Source organism: Ictidomys tridecemlineatus, chromosome 11 (genome assembly GCF_052094955.1).
Source record: "Ictidomys tridecemlineatus isolate mIctTri1 chromosome 11, mIctTri1.hap1, whole genome shotgun sequence".
NCBI lineage: Eukaryota > Metazoa > Chordata > Mammalia > Rodentia > Sciuridae > Ictidomys > Ictidomys tridecemlineatus.
In genome coordinates, this window is record NC_135487.1 from 51,296,020 (window position 1) to 51,312,931 (window position 16,912).

The window sequence follows — 16,912 nt, forward strand, 5'->3', positions numbered from 1 at the left end:
TCATGACCACTGTTGTCTAGGTGGTTACTCTCTCTGCCTTTCTTTAAATAATGGGGATATAGAATTTAAGCTTCAAAAAGATCTGCCTCTTCTAGAATAATATTCACATGTTATTAACAATCATGAAAATCCTTGTTAGGTCTTTGAGCTTTGCCACAAGCATGGCCGTTCTCCTGGTATCTAGACCTCCATATATTGCAAGAGGAGGCTTGGTCATCATATCCATCCGTTTTGCAAAGGATTTCACAAGACTTTAGTCTTTCAGTTACCTTTGATTGGGAAAACTAAGTTAACTAAATTCCTATATGTAAAGGGAAATATTACCTACTTTGAGGATAAGGGAGAGAAGGGAATACATATTATTCTAGAAAAGTGAAGGAAAGAAAGCTCTTATTCTGAATTGAACATAGTGGCTAAAACTGAAACACACCTTTGAAAAATCACAATCTTCTGTGTCTGAGTAATATATTTGAAAAGTTGTTTGGAAAACTATTATCATTACTAGGGAGTGTGGAATGCTTAGGTTATTTTCAAAACTCCATCATCAGTTCAGTCTATAAATAACTGATGCTGACTTCTGTTTGGAAAACAGTATATTTTTTTTAAAAAAAATAGGGTCTCCTCAGTATTAGTTAAGCAGAAATGAACTTTTACTGTATTTTCCTCCTCAGATCATTTTATCCCTATTGAGAAATATCAGTTCAGTCTTTACCCAGTATTTATGGAAGGAGTGGGAAAACCAAAGATAACTACTAGTTTCACCCAAGGTAAAAGTTTTTCTTTTAGATCATTTTACACTGATATGTGTTTCCAGATTTATTTGAAATTATGTTGCCATTGGATTATTCTTTTTCTGATGAGATCATGGAAGAGTCAAGTCTTATGTAAATGTAAAATAGGATGGTTCAAAAGAAAATATCTTTTCTCTAAGAATAAAAATAGATAGTTATACAGTTACATTCACTGCACCTTTTATATTTCTACTGTGATTTATTGTACTTGAATTACCAATGATTTGATCTTATTTTTCTTTAATTGTATTCAAATTCAAACAACCCAATAATATACTTTTGGTTTTGGTATTGGGTATTGAACCCAGTGGCACTTAAGCCATATCCTCAGCCCTTTTATTTATTTATTTTGAGACAGGGTCTCACTAAGTTGCTTAGGCCTTGCTAAACAGCTGAAGCTAACTTTGAATTTGCCTCAGATTCCCAAACCGCTGGGATTAGAGGTGTGCCCCACCATGCTTGGTTCCCAATAATGTAGTTTTTATAAAGAAACATTTTATCTGATTTTAGAATGAAAATAATTTTAAAAATTATTTCAGTATTTAACAAACATTTATTGATATAATCTAAAGGTAATCTGATAGAGTGTCGTGGCAAAGAAATAATATTGTTCTAAGAACTGGAGGTTAAAGGGTGAACATAAGATTCTGTCATCATGGAGCCTAAACTCCAGTGCACTAATAGGAGTGATGGACAAAGAAAGTATGTAATATATAATGTCAGATAGAAATAGGTACCTAAAGGAAAATAAAAGTAAGATGAAAGAATGGAGTTAAAAATGTGTTGCTTTAGTTAGTAAGGCCAGAAATGGTAATTTCGTGGTGCTGATATTTGCGTATAAAAGGGAGGAACACTCCAGGCAAAGGGGTAGCCTTATGTAAAGGCCCTGAAGAAGGAGCATAGTAATTCTAGAAACAGCAAGGAGGTCAGTGTGTCTGGAGGGAACAAGATAAAGTTTGGCAAGTATTTTAGATTGGGTTTGTTGGGAGAAGATGCTACGACTCATCATGAAAACTTTTTTAAAAAAATCTGTTCTTTTTAGATATACATTATAGTAGAGTGTATTTTGACATATCGTTCATACATGATGTATAACTTCCCATTTTTGTGGTTATGCATGATGTGGCATTTCACTGGTGGTATATTCACATATGAACATAGGAAAGTTATGTCCAATTCATTCCATTGTCTTTCCTATTTCAATCGCCCCTCCCTTTCATTCCTTTCCCTTTGTCTAATCCATTGAACTTCTATTCTTCTTCCCTCCCCCTTCTTGTGTGTTGACCTCCACATATCAGAGAGAACATTTGACCTTTGGTTTTTTGGGATTAGCTTATTTCACTTAGCATGATAGTCTCCAAATCCATCCATTTACCAGCAAAAATTATAAAGTCATTCTTTTTATAGCTGAGTAACATTCCAAAGTGTGTGTGTGTGTGTGTGTGTGTGTGTGTGTGTGATGTGTGTGTGTGTGTGTGGTGTGTGTGTGTGTGTGTGTGTGTGTGTATCACATTTTCTTTATCCACTCATCTGTTGAAGGTGTCTTTCAACACCTGGTTTGGCTCCATAGCTTAGTTACTGTGAATTGAGCCATTATAAACATTGATGTGGCTGTGTCATCATCACAAGTTTGATACTTTGACTCATATCTAAAGATAATCTGATGGAGTGGCATGGCAAATAAATAATTTTGGAAAAAATTTTTGCTAGGTCTTAAGTATAATGCTAAACAAAACATTAATGTGGATATAATATACTTTTGTCTCCCTCTTATTTTTTAAGACAAAGATTTATTTTGAAATCTGAAAAAGTCTACTATAATTTTGATACAGAAAGAAATTAAGATTGCCTTAAGTATCTGAATTGTGTGAATTATATTTATTTTTCAGATGATATTGAAAAACACAAGAATGATGCAGGTCTATATGTAATTGTGCCGATAATTATTTCCTCTTCTGTCTTACTGCTTGGAACATTGTTAATATCACACCAAAGGTATTGTACTTAATGTTAAGAATCTTTATGGCAAAAGTTCTAAGATTAAAACTCAAATCATGAATGTTGAAGTATTCTAAATGTTTTTGTATGTATTCATTATACAGTTAAGATGGTATAAAGTAAACAGTTTTGCTTTCAGGAAATGACTTTTCAATTTCATAGAACAACATATACCTTAAGGAAGAATTTAGTTGAGTCTTTTTTTTTTAACCCCTCTTATTATACACTCAGGAGTTAATAGACTAAAAATAGAAGCCTGGGCATATTCTTGGATGTGATAAAAATGGCTCTTGGAGCCCTCAAATTTGGTTTGAAGATTTTAGTGGTGATCACGGAACTTTAAAAATGGACTTTATTTGTGACCTGGAGCAGTTGTTCATTTGCAATGAGCAGTCACTGTGCTCTTTAGAGAACAGCCCTGCCTGGCTTGTCAGACAAATGGCCTTGAGTTCCCTGGATGGTTCTATGGCTGCCATATCATTCCCTGCTGAGAACTCCTGACCATTGAGGTTATTTCACACATGCCAAATCTCTATAGAGACTTTTATCTTCTAGGAAAAAAGAGGGAGAGATTTCAGAATCTGTTTTTGTTTTTTGGTCAGTTGAGTTGCTGGGGCTCTATCAGATAGGTTTGTTTCTGACACCCATGAGGTAGCCATTTTCAATATTTTATTTTTTGAGGAAAATCTATGCAAAAAAATCTGTGTTTAGCCTGTTGCCTGGCACAAGCTTTCAATAAAATGAGCTATTTTATTATGATGCATCATTAACTTGGCTCTAGGTAGAAATTTGATGGCACTCTTCATGGGACAGAATGTAAAAATGAATTAGACCCTCCTGAAGCATAACTGCCCTGAAGGACCAATTTCTATTTTGTATATGCATTAACTTTTAGCATTTTCAATATGCATGTTTTTCTGTAATTCTTATGACTTATTTATTTATCCTTTGTAGAATGAAGAAGCTGTTATGGGAAGATGTTCCAAACCCCAAGAATTGTTCCTGGGCACAAGGACTCAATTTTCAGAAGGTCGCTTTTTCAATCTTTTTAACCCAAAATATGTAAGATTGCATTTTAGATGCCATATGATTTCTAAAACTTTAAACATGTTTTAAGATATAAGAGTTTTTGTTTTATTTAATTCATTTTAATTTGAGTCTGTTTAGACCTTTAAAATATCAGAATGCAGGTATTTGAAATTAGGAAGAAAAGAAATTCAGTACTAGTTTATATATGACTTGACAATATGCATATATTTCTTCTGGCCATAGTAGAAAATAAAATGAATAGTAGAATACTAAGGATCAAATATGATGAATAATATATTTGGCCACTTTTTTGGTATAAATTCTCTTTAGGCAAAAGGCTTTGTGTCGTTATATTTAAACTATGATTTAATGTCCATAATTATTTAAGGAAACTTGAAAATTATATCAATAATCTTGTCCTCAAACTCTACAAACTGAAAAATGCATTTATCATAAAAACTCATGTTTATGCAGATATTCCCCTTTAAGCTAAAATGCTTTATGTAATAGTTACCTATTAAAAAAAACTTGAACTTACTTCTATAATAGAATATTTTAGAAAATTCTAGAGTTTAATGAATGTTTTTATTAATCCTCATAATTTTCCTTGAACAAGGTTGACTTTCCACCTATAACATTGAAAAAAATCAAATTTGCTCTTCATGTCAAAATACCCAATTTTTAAAATAGTAATTATTTCTAGGTTATTATGTAGTATTAGCGATTACATGTTTATCATTACTCATTTTAGTCTTCAGTGGGGTTTTTTCTTTTTTTGGCTACAGGATACAAATTCTTAATCTAGTATTCAACACTTCTCTCTACATTCTGTTGTCAGTCTTCATGTACAGTTGTTTCTTCCCCTGGGCCTTGGTTGTACCTTTACTGTTTCATTCTAGCTATGCAGAGTCTTCCTCTTCGGGGAAGATCTTGCTCTACACCCTTCTTTCTCCAAGCTTTCCTTTCATGAATATAGTTCAGAAGAATTTCTGACTTATTTGATTTCCTAGACCTTATTGTGGATAATTCTCTGAGTGCAAAGACTGCATTTTATCCATCACACATGTTTGTGAACTTTTCCTGCTCCATGCAAGATGCTAAAGTAGGATTCATTAAATAGTTTCTGGTAGTTCCTAACAAGGTTGTGCACTTATTTATGTGCAGATCACTGAGATAAATACTCTTGGGTTCATATAGACTGTCCCTTCAGTTCTCAGTATCTTTGTTTCCTCTCCTGTAAAATGAGGTTAAGTTACCTTTATTGGGTTGTTTTGGAGATTAAAGGAGATGGACCTTTCATGACATTGAGATGGACCTTTCATGACATTGAAAGGTCTCAATAAATATTAGTCATTATTATTTATGATATTATTTTACATATTTTAGATTAATTATTAGCTCCATTTTGTAGAAGAGGTAGTGTTTTAAAGCCAGGATTAGTGTTCCAACTTGTCTGACTTTGGAGCCTATAGGGGGGTTCTATAAGCAGTGACTTTCTATATATATATTTATATACTTCTATATTTGACCATGATCCACAGTGAGAAATATATTTCACCTTTCAGCCAAGTACACACACAGATATAGAGATGTAAAAGGAAAACAAAAGATGCACAGGTGGAGCAAATTATATTCCATGCTTGTATGATCAAAATAAACCCCAATGTATAACTATAATGCACTAATAAAAACATTTTTTAAAACATTGAATTTATGATTATATTCCTATCAGGAATGTATAAAATTATCTCATTGCTCCTCATCATTATTGATTATAATTATTTAAAAATGTACTTTAAGTTTAACTTACATTATTTGAATTATTAAAGATTATTTAAAATATTTTATACGTCATTAAAAGTAGTGTTTCAGTGTTAAAAAGAAACAAAAAAACCACTACTTGCTTGAAATAGAAGGAATATAATGTTATTAAAATTCTATTTCATTTGTTAAAAATGTTCTTTGTAACCCAGTAAGTTGATTTCAGAACATTCAATGGTCTATGATCTTGAAATTAGGAAAAGTAATTTACAGCTTATTAATGAATGAATACACAAGTAATATTGTAAGCATAATTAACAATACAGAAGACTGAGTTATACTCTTTTATCAGAAGAAAGCAATGCCCTATTTTCAGAAGAGCCGGGAGTGTAGTTTCACATATAATCCTTCTCTTTATGGAAACTGCCCCTTGCCTGACTTTAGCCACAGGCCTGCATGCTCCTTGGTTGTGCTGTTGCTCACTGTGAACCATGGAATCTCCCTTTATTACAACAGAGTTGCTGATTTTTGTCAATTACAAAACATTTATTTCTCTTCTTTTCTATTGTTATATTTCAGGTGCATATATACATATATATGTGTGTGTATGTATATATATATATCAGTCATTCATTTTTTCAAGAAGCAAATATATATATATATATATGGTTAGGTTGTTGCTCATCTGTAGAACAGATTTTCCAAGCAATTCTCCTATCTAAAAAATAAGACAGTAAAGTTAAAGAAGAGTGACTAGATTGAAAGAATAGGAAGAACTTGTATTTTTTGCTTCTCTAAAATAGATTATTCATTTTTCATTCATTCATGTATTTATTTCATTAATTTAGGATATTATTGAATACCTTTCCTACACTAGTCACTTTGCTATCTCATAGTGTTGTAATAATAAGAAAAGTACTGCACATTCCTGGCCGGGAAAGTACTGGACATTCCTTGGCAGGGAAAGATGAGCACTAACTAGTTTATTATAGAAATAACATTATAATCATAAACTACAGTGATGCTAAGAACTTATGGTGTGGCCTGGTGTAGTGTGTGGGGTGGGGAGGAGCAGGTACAGTTAAGAAGGTGCAGTAAGAATCCTTCCAACACCTTCAGGTCCACATGTTCTGTCTGTATTGATAGCCTCCTCTTGAAGACTCTGCTCCAGTTACACAAGCCTCCTTGTTCTTCCAGAATGCATAGACACAATCTTGACCTTTGACCCAAGATCTGGTAGGTAAATAGTTATTCACAGGCTCTGGTAAGACCACCTGCAAAGCCATGTGGTTGGACGTATCAGAGCATGTTTACAAATTGGAAATGGACTGGAGGTGAAAGAGTAAGCTGGAGACTTTTCTTTTTCTTAAATATAAAGGTTTTGTCAAAATAATTACCTATTTAAATAAAGATTAAAACTTCTCTATATAAGTCTATATTAATTCATGGATGACCATCTTATTATTTCTTAGAAAGAACTAAAATCCTCTCTCTTCAGCATGTTCATGCGACACCTTACCTGGGAACCACCATGGACATGCTTCTAAGTATTTACCTGGCAAGGGAAAGATCAGGCCCACCTCAGCAAGGTGCAGTGTGAATCCACACCAGATGACTTTCCCTAGAAAACGCTGGCACAAAGAACTGCTGAGTGGGTACAGGGTGGTTGACTTTGTCATGGACTCCGTCCTACCCCACTGTCTGCTTTAAAATACCCTGAAGATCAACATGGTGCCTAGCTGGTCATCTGCCAGATCTTACATACAAGAAAAATGAAATATCACCAAAAATTTCCAGATTCTGGTAAATTAAAGAATTTTTTGATACTTACAGAAGATGTGAAAATCTTTACTTATAAGTAAGACTGATTGTTTTTTTATCTTTGCAAATATTTGGTTTTCTAATCTTAGAAGATATTTTCTAAACAGTCACAAAAGCTTAGTTTATTACTAGGACTTAACAGGTGAATTAGAAATAATAAGTTTTTTTTAATAAAGTAGGAATATTTAAAGAGTGAAAAATATAACTTCAAAGATTTTATTAATGATAAAAATTCTCATAAAAAAGAGAAAAATATTATATCTAGTCTTCTGCTTTAATCTCCTAAATAACTAAAATTTACATATTAAAGAAAAAACAATACAGTGAAACTCACTTTATGTTACCAAAGAAAAAGTGACAAGTTTACTCCCTGTCCTGTGCTTTTATATTTGTTATTTTATTTAATTCTTTCATAGGTTAAAGAGCCCAGTATTCTCTGATGACAAAACTGAATCTCAGAGTAGTTCAGTAGCATGTCTTGACCACCCAGCCAGTACATATAAAAACCTGCATTCCAACCCAGGTCCATCTGATGCAAACTGATACCCTGGTCATTAGTTCCATAATAATAATGTGTCTATTCCTTAATGTACTAAATACTACTGAATTACATACCTAAAAATAATGGAAATGGTAAATTTCATGTCTATATGTTTTAACATAGTAAATAAATGGGCAAGAAATCTGACTTGGTATATATCCAAAGGAGGAATGGAAATAACCATTTGTGCTTACAAAGTGAAATATTCTTGACATCATTAGACATTCAGGAAATGCAAGTCAAAAACCAAAGGTCCCAAATCATATCTGGCAGGATGACTATAAAAGAAGGATAAATATTGGTGAGAATGTGGAGAAATGGAGCCTTCATCTACTCTAATGGATTGTAAAATAGTACCACCCTTTTAGAATATAGTCTGACATATCTTCAAAAGATTAAATATGAGACTCAGCAATTCCACTCCAATGTATACACCAACGTAAAATGAAGTAATTTATTCACATGGAAATTTGACATGAATTTTCATGTCAGGATTATTCATGATAATTGAAACATGAAGTAAAATGACCTTCAAATAATGAATGGGTAAATAAAATGAAGTTTATTCAATTCTAAAACAAAAGTAATAAAAAAGCAAATAAAACCCCTATAAAGTACCATAAAACAAAGACCACAGTAGCCCATCATTTTTAAAAATAATTCAAATACAGTCATTTTTTAAGGAAGTAATAATTTTTATATAAAATATTTTCTTTAATTTGTTCTCCAAATTCAGATTTTTAGAAACATTTTTGTTTTACAATTCTGGGAATTGAACCCAGGGCTTTTTGCCATTGATCAACATCTCTACCTCTTTTTATTTTCAGACAATGTCTCTATAAGTTGACAGGGCTGTCCACCTGGTTATATATGTCCCTTCATTATCTAAAGTATATATCTAGATATTTCTCATAATATAAAAAAAATTGAAAGAAATACATGTGCAGGTTTAATAATGAAATTGTCTAGAAAAATTTTTATTGAAAATACAGTCTACTCCTCCACTCCACCCTGCCGTTAGTCTTGCTCTCTAAATGCTACTACTTTAACTATCTTGCTTTTAAATTTTCTAATTTTACAGTCTTACAATCTTCCTGTCCCAGCCTCCCAATCTTCCTGTCCCAGTAGCTGGGATTACCGGCCTGTACCACTGCGCCCAGCCAGGAGCAGTGATTTTTATGAAATGGCTCTGTACCTGTAAATCCTAGACATCCAGCCTGATCTCTAAAATGTTCTCTAATATTAGTCTGTTCCACTTTTTAAGCTATTATTCTCCTTCCTTTGATTTATGACTTATGCAAATCAAAGATGCAAAAAGTCTTTTTAAAGCCAGTATTTTGATATCTCTCTAAAAGAAAAAGAAAACATTTATTTATTTTTATTTATTTATTTTTTTTTAAAGAAAGAGGAGAGGGAGAGAGAGAGAGAGAGACAGAGAGAGGATTTTTTTTTTAAATATTTATTTTTCAGTTCTCAGCAGACACAACATCTTTGTTTGTATGTGGTGCTGAGGATCGAACCCGGGCCGCATGCATGTCAGGCGAGCGCGCTACTGCCTGAGCCACATCCCCAGCCCCAAGAAAACATTTATTTAAAGCACTATATGCCAGACTTTACTAATAACAGTAGGGTAACAACCAAAGGTAATTAACATAATATTTTATATTAATCATATATAATTCCTTCTAATATAATTTCCTCAAAATCTTTCTTTTGCATGCTATACTTCCTTTTCCCTTTCAGTTCCCCCCCCCCAGAAAATGTAAATATATTAAAAGCAGAATAATGTAGGGTCTGGGGATGTAGCTAAGTGGTAGAACCCTTGCCTAGCATGTGTGAGGCCCTGGGTTTGATCCTTAGCACTGCAAAAACAAACAAACAATGGTGGGGGGATTATATTAAAATGTCTTTTAGCCTATTATATACTTATAAAATTTTAGAAATTTTCCATATTTGCCTTATTTTAAGTAAGAATCACAGATAAAGTTTGTTCCACTTATTCCCTTCCTTTTTCTAATCCCTCCTTCCCTTCCTCTGTAGAGCCACCACTTCTGTTCATCTAGTTGTACTTAAATATTTCCTACACCCACACGTGCACAGTGATCCCTTGGGGAATTGCTAATGTTAACATACCATCCACATGATTCCAAACTACTTGTTCTCTCAGCTTTGGTTTTGAGCTCTCTCCATGTAGAGTTAGCATAGTTTATATACCTGGACTGCTCCACACTGGTCTATCACATGAACATGCCACACAGTTCCTTTGTCCAATCCACTTCTAGTGGATATTTGTTTGAACTCTTTTTCTATTTATTACAAAAATGCTCAGGAAGTCTGGTTATATATGTCCCTTCATTATCTAAGGTATATGTCTGGATACTTCTCATAATTAAAAAAATTTTTTTGAAAGAAATACATGTGCATGGCTTAATAATGAAATTGTCTAGAAAAATTTTTAATGAAAATATAATCTACTCCTCCACTCCGCCTTGAAATTAGTCTTGCTCTCTAAATGCCACTACTTTAACTGTCTTGCTTTTAATTTTTCTAACAGGTCATCTTCACATTTCTAAAAAACCATATGCTTCTGTCACAGTGGATTGTGCACAAACTGCTGGTTTCTGGCTGAAAGGAGGACTTTACTCACTATGTACTTTTCTCTCCCCTTCTTTCCTCATGCTTCTACCACATATTTTTCTACTACTTTTTTTCAATTCCTCTGCAACATCAGAAAAATCTACTTAAGCTTTCATTTTTTTGTTCTATCAAATAAACTTCCTCGGAGTTCCTCACCTGTTTTTATTAAATGCATTACCCATTTCGCATTTCCCTCCATTTCCCCCTCACTTCCTAATCTCTGGAAATTATAGCTATACTTAGGTCAGGGTTGATAACGTGTTCTGTGTTATAATCTGTCCATGGGTTCATTTTTTAAAAAGAAAAAAAAACCGATAAATTGAATTTATACTGTTATGATTATGTCAGTATTGTTCCTTGCACAACCATAATGTGCTTGCATTTCTTGGTGGTTTCAATGTCGTAGAAGTATTAGAAAATATATTAGAAACATTACATTTGATCAAAATTATGCCAAATATTGTTGCTTTCATCTTTTTCATTTTTAGTTTTTCTTCTTTCCCCAGAGTTCCTAATTGTCACTCTGCCTGTCTGATCTGTCATCTCAAGTTCTGTGTACATCTGTTGTATGAGCTATTTCATCCAGTCCCTGTCTTCACTGGAGACCTGTCTGCAGCGCACTCTGCCAAGGAGACCCTCCATCCTTCTACTTAAATCAGGATTAGGCCTTTTGTAAAATTGCTACAAGTTATTATTCGGAACCTTCCCTTAACTGGTTTCTGCTCATTACTATTTCCTAGACTTCTTTCCCTGCTTTCACTTGATTCACTACATCCTCGACAGATGCCTCAAATATGGGTGAAATATCTTGATCTCTGTGTGTTGGAGTTCCTTTTATTCCACCTTCCTTTACTCATAATTTTGGTGGAGTGTCAGTTTCTAGGTTGAAAAGTTTCCAGAAGAACTTCGAAACCATACCTGTCTTTTATGGTCTGATGTCCCTGGTTGCTTCTGAGAAGTCAGATGTGAAACTTTGCTTCTCATTGGTTACTTGCAGTTTTCTCTTTTTAAAAATATACTTTCTATTTTTGATGTTCTGAAATTTCAGCATTGAGCCTAAGGTGGTAATTTTTTCATTTTTGAGTTACCATTTGAAGCAATTTGAATTTCTTAGAGTTATCCTCGGTCAACTCTAAGAAGTTCTATTATTTCTTTGATTATTTCCTCTCATTTGGTTCTTTCTAGTATCTGTATTTGTTGAAAGTTGAGCACTCTGAATGGATCTTCTATGTATTATTGTTATTTTAATCTCTAATAGTTTCTGGGTTTCTTTTTTCTTTTTCATTGTTAATCTTGCCACCCTCTATTATTCCAATGCTGCTGTTGGATTTTTATTTGCCATTATTATTTGCACATTTCCAAGTATGATTTTTCAGAATATTGTTGTCCAGTTTTATGCATAAAATGTTTTCTGAAATAGTACTAGAAATTCCAGTTAGCGGCTTTTTTTTTTTTTTTTTGCTTATATAAAATTCTATTTCTTGATTCTTCCATTTCTGTTAGGTCATGTTTTTCACTTATTTATATTGACTTTTCTTGTCTCAGACTACCCCCAAGTATAGTACTTGGCTTTCCTTTTCATATTTGCATGAAATAGCAGACAGGCGGAATGGTAGCCGTGCATATAGCAGGGATTGCCATGCCAGCTGTGTAGCCAAAGCTCTGGCCAGAATGAGAAAAGATGTGCTCCAACATAGTGGTATCTCACAATTGCTGTCTCCTCTCACAGTTCCTCAGCTGCTTTTAAGAACAAACCCTTAATCTGGGTATGGAAGGTTGTTCTTGCACAAAGGTACTTCCAAGTTCAGCAGAGAGTAGAAGAACCCCATTCCACATGCAGAGCTCCCATCAGGCCTGTTTTTAGCCTGTGGTCTCCTTTCTTCTGTGTGTTTATTGGCCACTTCTTCAGTCACCATCTGCAGTGTATTCAGCCAGGCTGGCTGACTTTCTCTTCAGTTGTAGTCCACCTGGATATATCCTGGTCTTCCTTAATTTTTTGCTCATTTTCTGTGGTCCATACTCTTCTAATTATTTTCCATTTTTAGAAATGAATAAAATTACTCATTCCCTGTTGCCTCTTAAATCAGAATTTTTCTCTATGCCATTTTTCTTTATACTTTAAAAATTAGTCATAAACAAAGATTGAATTCTTGGCATAGGAAAATGCAGTAACTCAATAACCTTGCTTTTCTTATAATTCAGGCTTTACAGTATGTAAGACTATAACCTTTCTTGGTTTGATTTGTACCCCTTTTTTTAGATGCAAATTAGCTGAACTTCCCTTGTTGAATATACTTTAAAACTCTTAATTTACCTTGAATTCATTTCATTTCTTCCCATTTTTAATTTATTTTACAGTATTTTTCTCATCTTCCATTTCATTATTTTTGTTTGGGGCTTGCTTTTTTCTTTCTTTTTATCTGACATGCTTCTTTATCTACATTTATGTCAGTCTTTTCAAGAATTTTAAGTAAATTTTACAGCTTGCTTCAAAAAGTTGTAATTTTAACCAAATAATCTTTCAGGCCTCAACACTTTATTTAAGCAAATGAAGAGAGTCTTGGGCCAGATTATTTCTTAGATCTTTTTTCTGCCTTGAGAAAAATAAATTCATCATACTGGTTCTGTGGTTCTATTTTTCATCATTTTGGCCATCTTTCTCTTTGTTTCTTAAAATTTTTTCTTCTCACTGCCTTACTTTCTCTTTTTTGTTGCAAACTCTCCAATATAACTGTTGGTTTTATCCCAACAGTAATATTTTTTCCAGTCTTTGTGTTTTCCTTTTACTTATTCTTTTATTCCTGTGGCAATTAAAACTATCTTTAGATTGCAATATTAAAGTACCACTAAAAAATGAGAGAAGCCACCTTGGTTTAAAAAAAAAAAAAAAAGGTTCACTTTCCTAAAAAAAAGGATGTGTTGCTATAGCAGAAGAACTTATAGACCAAAACAACAGAAGTGTTTTTAAATATTTTATCATTTGTTTTCTGAGTCATTTTTTTTATTTTGCTTTCTTATTTTTTTTTATTTTATCTAAACAGAGAACGGACATTCTTTGAAGTCTAATCATGATCACTACAGATGAACCCAATGTACCAACTTCCCAACAGTCTATAGAGTATTAGAAGATTTTTACATTTTGAAGAAGGAGAGCAAATCTTTTTTAAAAAAATTCATTAAACTATTGATAACTAATATATGGTGGATTATATTTCATTTAGAATTTAAAATAGATGTGTAACTCTGGGTCTCATAGGTTTGAATTCATTTCAGTTTGAATGTATGATTAATTTTCAGGTCATCTGGTTTTTAAAAAATAATATTCATGATTTCTGGCTTTTGATTTATCAATTTACTGGTCATAAGATTCTAAATGACTGTTGCTGTCATAACATACCTACTAGATATTATCAAATACCTAATAGGTAATCCTGTAATGAGGTGAACTGCAACTTCTGGCACACATCTTTGCAAACACAATGACTCCATCTCATTCAGAATGCAGTGAAAGTATTTAGTTTATATTTTTATGTCAAAAATTTTCTCTGAGATTCCTTAATAGACACTTGAGACTATAAATTGACCCATTTGGGTTTCTTTTTGAATGCCTTGTAGCTTGGATGTGTCTAACTTTGGTCAATCTGGGAATTTCAGTTGTCAATAGTTTTGAAAATGACTTCAGTGCTAACTTTCATTTCAATTCAAAGAAAGCCAGAATTTGTAGTTCATGCTAGTCACAGAATGGTGGAAATTAACAGTTCACATCAGGATAACCCTACATGCTCAGGTCACATTCCCCAGATCAGAAAAGAACAACCTCCAGTCCAGCCGCCTTGTGCAATTCTTGCCTAAATTTAATTTATTTCCACTGAACCATCCAAGACTTCTGGCAGTCAGGGAAGTGTGCAGTGATGAAAGGAAGGGAGTCTCTTTGGAACTTTTACAGATAGTTCATGGTGAGGACATAATTTTTCTTCCGAAAAAATAAGAGCACTTGCAACTTCTGTGAAATTAGCATGCTAAGTGTGCTTACAAACTAAACCAAAGTGTCGAGTGATGAATCCAAATAATATTCAAATTTAGGATATCTATGGGTAACTTAGATTTTATTCATAGTTTTATATGGATGTCTTTAAAAAACTAACAAACAGGAAGAATGTGTCTCTTTTCTTCCCTCCATTGACTATTAACAGATGTCATTGGAATGTGAAATCTAAGTGTGAAATTATGAAAGGATATCCTTTAATCCTTACCAGCTGAACATATATTTAACATATGCCTGGATTGTTCTAGAATCTCAAAAAAAAAAGATACATATGGTGAAATAGTTTTCTATTTTTATTTTTATTTTTTGGTACCAGGAATTTAACCCAAGGGTGTTTTACACTGAACCATATCCCTAGGCCCATTTTTTATTTTTTGTTTTGAGACAGGATCTTGCTAAGTTGCTTAGGGCCTCGTTAAGTTGCTGAGTCTGACTTTGAAGTTGAGATCCTCCTGCTTCAGCCTCTCAAGCCACTGGGATTACAGCATGTGCCACTCTGTCTGGTGCAAAATAGTTTTTTAAACAAACATACTTTTAATGAAGTTTTGATGACGTTTGTGGCCCATTGATAAAATAATATTTCAATAGTATATGAGTATGTAATTTCTTGGTATTAGTGTCTTCCACCTAAATTCATTTTAAGACACATGCAATTTTTGGTTTCAATAATTAGTTGCCCATTATGAAGTTTTAGGGAACATAAAATATGTCAGATAGGTTGTTTGAAGAACACATGTGAATTTTCATCCTATTTGTACATTTTTTTTTGGTTTTCTTATTCATTGCATCTAATTATTTGGTGATGTTAATTTCTAAATTTGTTTAAATTTTAAAACAGTTCAATGCTTATGTGTAGTAGAAGCCTTAAAAAAATGACCAAGCAAATATTGGAAGATAATCAGAAACCTATAGATTTATGTTAGAAGAAAAATAGGCATAGGAATAGTTTTCTCTTCCTATATTAAGTTGGTAGCATAATAGAGTTGTATTGACATAGTATTTGTCCTTATGTAGTATTTTAATACATGTGTAAGTCTATTCCATTATTATTATATTTAGTGTTTGGTATATTTATTCCTTTATGGTTTTAATAAGATTTGGAAACTGTACTAAATAAAGTGCATTTTTGTATGGAATATACTTGCCATTCAGAACAGCTGAGGATACCATTGTCCCAGGCAACCAAAAACTGAATTCATTCTATTAGTTTAAAAATTGTGAAAAAAGTTAAATTACATGTATGATATATAAATTGAACACATGTTCTGTAGCACTAAATTTAGTTGTGTTAGTTTTTTGATATGATGCATCCACAGTATTTTTTATTTTGCATTTATTTTTCATTGTGTTTATATTGTATGAATTGAGCTTTGTGCATACAGATTCTTGATTTGTGGCTGCTTGGCAAGATTTTTGTTGTGATGTAACCATCATTCTTATAAAAAATATGATGTACATTTGTCTTGTGTATTTGTCTTCATTCCATATGTCTGTGTATATTTTATATGAAATTATGTATAAAGAATAGAAATTCACAAGTCTGTTACCATCTCTCACCATCATTGTTTTTAACAAATAGGCAATATTAGTTCTTATTTTTATATAACCTCAAGCAGCATCTCAATATAAGGCAGATATGTTCTTAAATAGTTGTTCATGATTATTTTACCTCTGTACCATATCTTATGTCATAAAATAGTTCTTTTAAGTATCTTTAAAAAAATTTTTTTAGTTGTAGTTGGACAAATACCTTTATTTTGTTTATTTATTTTTATGTGGTATTGAGGATCAAACCCAGGTCACCGCACATGCTATGCAAGCGCTCCACCGCTGAGCCACAACCTCAGCCCCTCTTTTAAGTATCTTTAGACAAGTTGTTTTGTTCATTTTATTTTATTTCAATCTTTTTTTTTCCTTTGGGGGACTTAAATTTCAGTTTGTTGAAATATAATTTACTGTAAAACACAAGAAATTCTTCAGCAGATAGTATTTTATAATTATAGTCATCTTTCTAAATTGAAAGCTAAGCACTTGCAGACACTATTTTATTTAATTCTAGGCATATCACAACAAAGCAAATGTTAAACTCATTTTACAGGTGAAGATACTGAAAGGCAAAGAGGATGGTGTGGTTCACAGAATCAAAAGAACTCTAGCCTAAGTCTGTCCTGTCCTGCTTTTAAACACTTAAAGCTGACTCTCCTTTATGATTTTTGATGTATATTTAGTTTCAAAGTAGTTCATTTGGGGGTTGACTTATGTCCATCATTATTAACCTTATACACTTGG

The 16,912-nt window shown here is 32.8% G+C and overlaps 1 protein-coding gene across 26 annotated transcripts in view; it reads left to right on the forward strand.

The window, feature by feature from the left end:
- Lepr (leptin receptor) overlaps positions 1–16,912 on the forward strand; it is a 164,786-nt gene that overhangs the window by 142,663 nt on the left and 5,211 nt on the right. For 19 of the 26 annotated variants that reach the window (XM_078026434.1, XM_078026439.1, XM_078026432.1 and 16 more), the window contains 3 exons: positions 672–767; positions 2,681–2,786; positions 3,744–3,819. In XM_078026434.1, coding sequence (XP_077882560.1) covers positions 672–767; positions 2,681–2,786; positions 3,744–3,819 — 278 coding nt within the window. Of the gene's footprint in view, positions 1–671; positions 768–2,680; positions 2,787–3,743; positions 3,852–6,725; positions 7,383–13,619; positions 16,081–16,912 lie in introns of those variants that run through there. The other 7 variants (XR_013427851.1, XR_013427853.1, XR_013427850.1 and 4 more) reach the window with 7 other exon arrangements.